We start from the raw sequence: 8,839 nt of genomic DNA, 5'->3' as shown, positions 1-8,839 counted from the left end.
GCCTGTTGTGCCTAGGCCAGGAGGGCTCCTATTACAAAAGAGTAGCAAGGAAAATATGAGTGGGGACAAACCAGAATCTTGTGAAAATCAGAGAAAAGCTGGTGACCAAGAGACCATGCATCAAGTTATAGAGATCCCCCCAAATCTGAAGAAATAATTAACTGATGACTGTGTGCGTGTGGGGGACGTCTAGCTGGTCTCCAGAAACCCTGTGATGGCTGATGATTGACCATATTTTGCTTCCAACTGGTAATCATCTCGGACTCTTTTGTTTGTTTCTTTTTACTTTTATTGCTTTTTAGGGCCACACCCGCAGCATATGGAGGTTCCCAGGCGAGGGATCCAATCAGAGCTGCAGCCACCAGCCTCCACCACAGCCACAGCAACGCGGGATCCGAGCCGCATCTGCAACCTGCACCACAGCTCATGGCAACGCCAGATCCTTAACCCACTGAGCAAGGCCAGGGATGGAACCCACATCCTCAAGGATGCTAGTCGGGTTTGTAACCTACTGAGCCGCAACAGGAACTCTGGTCTCAGACTCTTCAATGCTAATGGTTTTGGTGAATGTTTTAGCGAAAGGGCTCAACAGAAACTTCATGACACTGAGTAGATTGCATGAGAAACGAGGTACCAGGGTGCCTGGGTGATGTCCTTTACACCACAGTCTCTCAAAAAAACCAGGAATCTTATGTTTTACACTCTTTCCACAAGCAATAGCTCATCCATCCCTCAAGGTGAGTGAAGGCCCTTTTTAGCTTCAAGGATCTCACTGGATGCTCAGTTCAATCCATTCTCCCACCTACAGCTGCATGTCTCCTGGTGAATGACCGTGAGAACAACATGGAATCCGAGAGGACAACTGTAATGTTGGGAGCGAACCCAAATTCCACCTACTGAAGGAACACCACAGAGCCTTCATCCCTTTAACCAAAGGCAAAGGCACTATCACCCAGCATACAGATGCCCAGCAATTGTCTGGCACCATGGTGGGTGGGCAGGGAGGGTGACATCCTGTGTTCCTTCGGCCATCTCTTAACTGTGCTGCCTTTGCCTGACTTTCCTTGTTAATTGAACTGCATGCCACTCATCTCTCAGTATCAATTCAAACGTATTAAACGGCTCTTCGTCTTATCAGCTTTCAACCATCTACTCATCAGTGGACCAGAAAGGAGGCTGGCTCGTTTCTTTTTCCTGTCAAGTCACCAAAAGGGGCTGGGAGTTCTGATAAGGGCCTTGAAGTGGCAAACCATATAGACTTGAGCCAAGCTCTGGAGAAGGAAGAGGTCTTTAAGTCCTAGAACGATAGCACTGGAGCTATTTGACCCGCTGGCTGGCATTTCCCGCATGCCACCCAAGGGCGTTGTAGCTACTACATAAACGTGGTGTAAAGAGACGTCATTGGCAGCCAGAACGCATATTCTCAGTTGCTTTCCATCTCTGCTGGTCCAGGCATCCTTACAGACCACTGTCGGGTTCTGTAAAGTCAGAAAGCCACCTGGAGCACCAGTGATAGCCATCTTGTGACTGTGACCAAGTGGCTGCTGAACAGTTCTTAATGTCCTCAGCCTCAGCAGGAAACCACTGAATCTATAAAGTCCTGTCCCACAGAAATGAGTCAGATGGTGGATGGTCTGGTTAACCCCGATTGCCTTTGGTGCCTGAGGGAGTGGATCTTTGCTCATCATGAAGACTTACCCATCTAGTGAACGCCGCAAGTAAAAACTGCCCGGCGTCGGTCTGAACAGCCCGTTTCGTGGCAGCAGCCCTCGGTCTGGAGGATAAATCTGCACCATCTTCTCTTTGTTGGGTTTCAGCCCGTCGTGTTGCAAGGAGTTCCTGATGTGCGATACACGACACCCAACATGATGGGCTCCAGCAGCTGGGGGTGGGCATGTGGTCACCGACGGGACTCGCACCCTTGGCCAGACGGCGGTGTCCAAGAGAAAGCGATCAAGAACATAAGGAGAGTTCCCGTCGTGGCGCAGTGGTTAACGAATCCGACTAGGAACCATGAGGTTGCGGGTTCGGTCCCTGCCCTTGCTCAGTGGGTTAACGATCCGGCGTTGCCGTGAGCTGTGGTGTAGGTTGCAGACGCGGCTCGGATCCCGCGTTGCTGTGGCTCTGGTGTAGGCCGGTGACTGCAGCTCTGATTCGACCCCTAGCCTGGGAACCTCCATATGCCGCGGGAGCGGCCCAAGAAATGGCAAAAAGACAAAAAAAAAAAAAAAAAAAAAAAAAAGGAATCCACAGGCCTCGATAGTTATTTCGGTTGTTCATGTTTCCCACAGTTATCGAATGTGAACTTGTGTCCTGAAGGTGGAGCTTTAGTACACAGGAAAATTGGAAAGGGGCACACATGTTTGTACCAAACGGGGTCGAGGCTGCAAAGAACACATTAATATGCTCCCTAGTTGCCTACAGTTTTCATGCCAAAAAATCGGCACAGATTCAGATTTCTTTCACTGTAGGAGCCTGCATACAATTACATGGGGGAAAAAAGAAGCCTGCTCTCAAGAGCGGGGCTCATGGTCCCAGTGGAATGGCAAGACGCGGTAGGCATCAAAGCCACTTCTGCATCTTGCTCGTCGTGTTTTTTAAGAGGCTGTTTCTTTTTCAGACTGAGGCCAAAATGAATTTCGTAGTGCTCGAAAGGCCACACCGCGGAGTAGGTTTAATCCGAATAGCTCCCGAGATGGTCTGCTCCTGACTGTACCAACTCTGCAGGACTTAGAGAAATCACTTGGCTACCAGTGAAGTAAACCCATCACCAGAATGGAATTGAACGGCTGCTTCTCCGCACATAACAACACTGCCACCACAGGCTCAGGACGGCAGTGAAGATGACTGTGTTTCATCGTCGTTCCTGGGGAACACTGTCAAAATACTGGCACATGCATCCCCTCCTATGCAGTGAAGGGTTCTTTGGGCTTCTGCAGATGCTTCTTGGATGCCACTTTTTCCATTTCCAGCAAGTGCCAACATTCTTAAAACATTTCAGGTGCATCAGGAATGGGGGTGTGAGGCCTGATGATTTTCAAGCGGAGAGAGCCTTGGTTTTGCCTGGCCTGAGGGCTCTTGATTCACAGCGACCAGGTGCCTCTAGATCTTTCCTTTCTTCCTCCTCTCGCCTCACCAGCACCCCAAGCACCGTCACCACAGCAGAAGGAGAGACCTGACCGCTCGTCGGGAAGCGTGCGCTGCCTCCCTGGCAGAGGCAAAGATAGTGATACCCAATTTCAAACAAGGAAATGATGAATGGGAAGACGGCCCCTCTGGATCCAGAAGATGGGAGCCGCTGCTGGAATGATGCGAGCGTGTTCCCGCAGGTCTCGGGCTGAAACTCTCAAGAGTCTCGTCTGCTTCTTGCTTCCCCTCATTCTCCTTTCCTTAAACCTTCCAGACCTTCCCCTGAAGGATCTCTCAGCTCTGAAGAGAACTCGGAGCCCTGTAGTAGAAGTTTAAAACCTGCAACAGCTGCTCCTTCAGGAGGGCTCAGCATCTGGAGGAAGCCCATGTACCCCCCCCCCAAACAGAGTCCCTCTAGAATTTCAGAACTGGGAAGGGAAGGAAGAAAGGAGCCGCAACCAGTTACCCTCCCTGGGGCCTCTGGTCTGGAAATAACTTTCGAAGGCACAGAGAGCCTTTCCTACGGGTGCACAGTGTTCCTCGGGGGCCCGGTGTTGCACCTCCTGGATCACCTGCCAGACTTAGGGAGCTAGTGGTGCTATTTGCTGCCTGAGGTCACTGGGAGGCTCTGTGCATCCTCTGGGGCCGCCTCCTGAGAAAGCAGGACCCTCTGCCCAGGTGTAAATAATTTAGGTATTCACTGTGCTCCAGAAATTCTTGGGGGCTTCGGGGGCAACCCAGCGGGTATTCACTTCCCCAGGTGAGTTGGTGAGCCCTCCGAGAGTCCAAAGGAAAAAAATGGGAAAGGAGCAGAGGGGGGAACCTAGGGAAATAACAGTACCTGACTCTTAGGATTAGAAGGCTGGGCGGGGCGAGGTAGATGGGAACGTTTCACCTGGGGAAATTTTCAGTCCCCCCTGCTGAGAATCCTCTGCAGGTAAGACTGTAACGACCACAGGTGGCACTTGGCTAGAGGGAGCGGTGTCAGCGTGCCTGGAGCCAGATAGGAATTCGAATCTCAGTTCTGTTGTTTACCAGCGGTGGGACCCCCGGCAAGTTCCATCACCTCTGCATGATCATTCTGCTCACTACTAGATGGAGACGATGGTAACGAATGGGGTTATTACGGGTCGCAAATGAGGCTTAATCCATGTGGTGAATTTACAGCAGGACTCAGCACGCAGTAAGTGCTCGATAAATATTAGCCATGATCCTTCAGGCTAGATGATGAGTGGAACTTTCTAAGCGCTAGGTTTGAGAGCCTGGGACTCCGTTACCAAGGGAGATGAGAGACCCTTTTCAAATATGGGAGCTCCGGCCCCAGGGATTGTCCAGAACCAGAATCTTGGCGCCTGCCTTCCCTCCACGTCACTCCTCTGACTCGGGGAAACCCACCCCCTGTCACCGGGGGGGCCTCGGCCCCTTGAGCCTCCTGCTAGTCCACGTCTCCCGCGCTCCTCCCCAGGGCCTCCCTCCCGCCGCTCCACACCTGTCAGCCGCCCTCGCAGCTTCCCAGGGACCCGAGCCCCGGGCCTCAGCTGCAAGCCCTTGGCGCCCTGGGTCCTAGTTCCCCGAGCCTGGCGTATTCCTCCCCCGCTGCTCTCGTAAACAAAACCCAAGCGTTGGAGCAGCCCCGCGGCGGACAGGCGCAGGAGCCAGCTCGGTGCCCTGTGAGCGCGCCCCGGGAGCCCCGGGCGGGCGGAGGGGCGATGGTGGCGGCCGTGGCGGCCGCGGCAGGCGGCTCAGCTTTGTTATGAATAGATGAAAGAGGCCACCTACACAGTAACCCAAATTACGAGACCTCCCTCCTCCCTATCTCACCGAATCAAGAGGGGAGGGGAGATGGGCGTGGAGGGAGGGCGGGCGGCCAGAAGGCGGAGGGCGGAGGAGGAAGAGGATGAGGAAGGGGGCCAGTTGCATCCCACTTTCACAATGGGAAAGTGAAACGCTCAAGCGCACCCAACCTCTCCAGCCCTCCCCGGCTGTCTCGCTCCCCTCCGCCCGTCCCCTCCCTTCCCCTCCGCGCCTCCCCTCGAGCGCCAGCGCTGCACAGAGGAACTCTCCGGAGAAGGAGGGCGAGGAGGAAGCGGCGCCAGAGCGCGCAGGGCTTGCAGCCGCCGCCGCCGCCGCCGCTGCTGCTGCCACACAGGCTGCCGGAGCGAGCCCGCCGCGCGCCGCCCTCCCCGCTCCCTTTCCCCGGCGAGCCGCGGGGATGGGGCGGCCGCAGGAGCCCGAGCGCGCGCAGGAGCCGCCGCCGCCGCCGCCCGCGTCTCCGTCGCCGCGCGCCTGAGCCGCCGCGGTCGCCGCCGCGCGCCCTGCCCGGGGGCGGCCCCCCCAGCCCCATGGAGCTCTCCCGGAGGAAGGCATCACCGCGCCCCCCGCGCCGCGCCGCGCCGCTGCCCCTGCTAGCCTATCTGCTGGCGCTCGCGGCGCCCGGCCGGGGCGCGGACGAGCCCGTGTGGCGGTCGGAGCAAGCCATCGGAGCCATCGCGGCGAGCCGGGCGGACGGCGTGTTCGTGGCGAGCGGCAGCTGCCTGGACCAGCTGGACTACAGCCTGGAGCACCGGCTCTCGCGCCTGTACCGGGACCAAGCGGGGAACTGCACGGAGCCGGTCCCGCTGACGCCCCCCGCGCGGCCCCGGCCGGGGAGCAGCTTCAGCAAGCTGCTGCTGCCCTACCGCGAGGGGGCGGCCGGCCTCGGGGGGCTGCTGCTCACCGGCTGGACCTTCGACAGGGGCGCCTGCGAGGTGCGACCTCTGGGCAATCTTAGCCGCAGCTCCCTGCGCAACGGCACCGAGGTGGTGTCGTGTCACCCGCAGGGCTCGACGGCCGGCGTCGTGTACCGCGCGGGCCCGCAGAACCGCTGGTACCTGGCAGTGGCCGCCACCTACGTGCTGCCCGAGCCCGAGACGGCGAGCCGCTGCAACCCCGCAGCGTCCGACCGCGGAATGGCCATCGCGCTCAAGGACACGGAGGGGCGCAGCCTGGCCACGCAGGAGCTGGGACGCCTCAGGCTGCGCGAGGGCGGGGGCAGCCTGCACTTCGTGGACGCCTTCCTCTGGAACGGCAGCGTCTACTTCCCTTACTACCCCTACAACTACACGAGCGGCGCCGCCACCGGCTGGCCCAGCATGGCGCGCATCGCCAAAAGCAACGAGGTGCTGTTCCAGGGCCAGGCGGCCCTCGACTGCGGCCACGGCCACCCCGACGGCCGCCGCCTGCTGCTCTCCTCCAGCCTGGTGGAGGCCCTGGACGTCTGGGCGGGCGTGTTCAGCGCGGCCACCGGAGAGGGCCAGGAGAGGCGCTCCCCCGCCACCACGGCACTCTGCCTCTTCAGGATGCGTGAGATCCAGGCGCGCACCAGAACCTGCAGCTGGGACTTCCAGGCCGAGAACCACTGCGTAAGTCTTGCCTCTCCGCCCCCCTCCGTTCCCCGGCCGCGACGCTTCGGGGAGCGCCCGGGCAGCTGAGCCGCCGGCGAGGCAGAGAGGGAGGGAGAGGGTGGGCATTTCGCGGGGCTCTGATCTACACAGCCTGCGGGCAGCCCGACGGCCCTTCTCGCGTGGTCTCCGAGACCTCGGGTGGCTCTAAAGCAGAGGTCCCCAAAGATGGTGTCATGAAGGGAGGTGGAGAGGGTAGGAGTTCGGCTCTACAACTCTGCTGACTCCAGCCCACTGCCCTCCTTGTTCAAACGCTTGTTTGGGTCTGAGCCTCTCCAGGCAGCTCCCCCGCCCGTCCCTGATCGCTTCCTCAGGTGTGTGTGGTCTGTGTTAGTTGGCGTGTCGTTTGGACCCTTTTCCCCAACCTGGTTTCCAGACGCGGTGCCCTAGGCAGAGAAGCCATGGAACCTAAAGGACTTGCCACACCCCAGCCTTTGTGCCCCCCCCCCCCGAACACATGCAGTGTAGTCTCGGAGAGTTGGTAGCCTGCTCAACACGGGTCGGTGGAACCAGAGGCTCAGGCTGGGGGGAACCGAACCCTCGGCGAGACCCAGCGCGAGGGGGCGGGGCTGTGGCTCTGCCGAGGGCGCGCTGTGGTCTCTAGCTGGGGGGAGAGGCTGGGCAGGCGGAGGTGGCTTTGTGGGTAAAAAGCCTCACCCTGGAGGGGCGAGCAAGAGAAAGTGTTGGGGTGTTATCGTCTCCGGGCTCCAGATTGCCTGACTAGATCGCGGGGCTCAGAGGCACCACCCAGCCAGGCAAATGGCAAAGGTTTCCCCTGGGTTTCCAGGGAAGACACAGCTTGACTCTTGAGATTGGCGTCTCTTTGGAAAATAAAGCGGCCGTTCAAGAGGGTCCAGTTGATGGGGATTATGGAGCCATTGTGCACTTCTCCGAGGCCGTTTTCCTTCCAAGGCTGCTGGCACATCAACTCCACATATGGCTCCTGAGAGGAGAGCCTGCTGAGCGCCTCCTTTATAACTGGACAGAAATCCAAGAGCAGAAATTAACCGCTACAGGTGTTGCCATTGTTTTGGTATAAAATGCCTCAGAGAGGAAAGGGGGAGAGCCTCTACTTGGAAAAACGTGTTTTGTTGATGCAGTTGTTGTGTAAGCATAGATGCTTGCTCCAAGGTGTATTACTAAGTGCGTGGAAAAGCACTCCCCCCACCTCGTCCCCCTAGAGCACATCTGAGCAAACAGTAGCCCTGTCATCCGGAAAGAAAAGACAGGTCTTTCCCAAGACCCTTTAGAATGGCCATTGGCCTCTTCCTCCTCGCCCATCCGTTGTGTGCTGGGGCACACAGGTAATGCCCGCCTTTAGGTTACTGGTAGAATAATTTGAAAGCGTAAATAACATGTAATGCTCCCTAAATGACTTCATCTTGAGATACAAGTACAATTTAATATTTAACATCTGTCTTTGCAAGATCCTGACTAACAGTTTGAGTTTGGCAAAAAAAAAAAAAAAAAAAATCATCATCTTTGACTTCACTGGTGAAAGCTTTGGAAGTCCCCCCACCTATTACTGTGTGTCGAGCGTTAGGCAGACTTGGTCTCTGGGGTTAATGACAAGACAGCTCGGCGGCCCACAGCAGGTGATAACAGTAGAAGTCCAAGCTTTGCCATCTGACAGCTGTGTAGATGCATGGAGCCAGAACATTTCTCCTGACTGCCTCTCTCTCTACCCGTTGGGTCCTGGAAGACTTAGTTCCCTTCCAAACCCAGCAGGCACCCTGAATGCACTCAGAAGCCACGTTTGGACTGGATCAGGTGTTCCTGCTTGCGCGGGGATGCGGGAAAGGGGAAAGTGAGAGAGCTGTTTATCCATCTTCCCGGGGAGCTTCTGGGAGGTAGCTGCCCCCTGGAAATCAAGCAAAGGATAAGCACAGGCTGCCAAAAATCTGGAATTGGAGAAATCAACAATGAAGTAGGTCCCTCCACAGCAGGTCTTGCTGCTATTATTTATCGAGAGCTCCCAGTGTGCTCAGAGCTGTGGGTTTTGAAGGAAGGGGTCTCTACCCCCTGAGCTTGTCATCTAAGTTAAATCATATACTCTGGTTCGAACAATAGCTTGTCATGGCTGCACAGGTGGGAGCTTGGAGTTTTGCATTTTTTTTTAATTTAGGTAAATTCCTTGCTGTTTGTATGCATTGAAGAGCCTTAATGGAATTGAATTTCAAGAGGGGTTTTGAATGGGGGAATAAAAAAAGAGTGGCTGTTTTGATGAAAAAGCTGACAATTTTCTAACCTATTAAATAGGCAGATAAGAT

At 56.6% G+C, this 8,839-nt stretch overlaps 1 protein-coding gene across 3 annotated transcripts in view; it reads left to right on the top strand.

Annotated features, from left to right (window-relative positions):
- The window catches only part of PLXNC1 (plexin C1), a 155,600-nt gene continuing 152,120 nt past the window's right edge, over window positions 5,360-8,839 (top strand). For all 3 annotated transcript variants that reach the window (XM_021092759.1, XM_021092758.1, XM_021092757.1), the window contains exon 1: window positions 5,360-6,530. In XM_021092759.1, the coding sequence (XP_020948418.1) occupies window positions 5,472-6,530 (1,059 nt within the window). In that variant the 5' untranslated portion in view covers window positions 5,360-5,471. The remainder of the gene's footprint in view (window positions 6,531-8,839) is intronic.

Source organism: Sus scrofa, chromosome 5 (assembly GCF_000003025.6).
Source record: "Sus scrofa isolate TJ Tabasco breed Duroc chromosome 5, Sscrofa11.1, whole genome shotgun sequence".
Taxonomy (NCBI): Eukaryota; Metazoa; Chordata; class Mammalia; order Artiodactyla; family Suidae; genus Sus; species Sus scrofa.
Note: the sequence above shows the minus strand (reverse complement) of the source record. Positions and strands in the feature narration are given on the sequence as shown.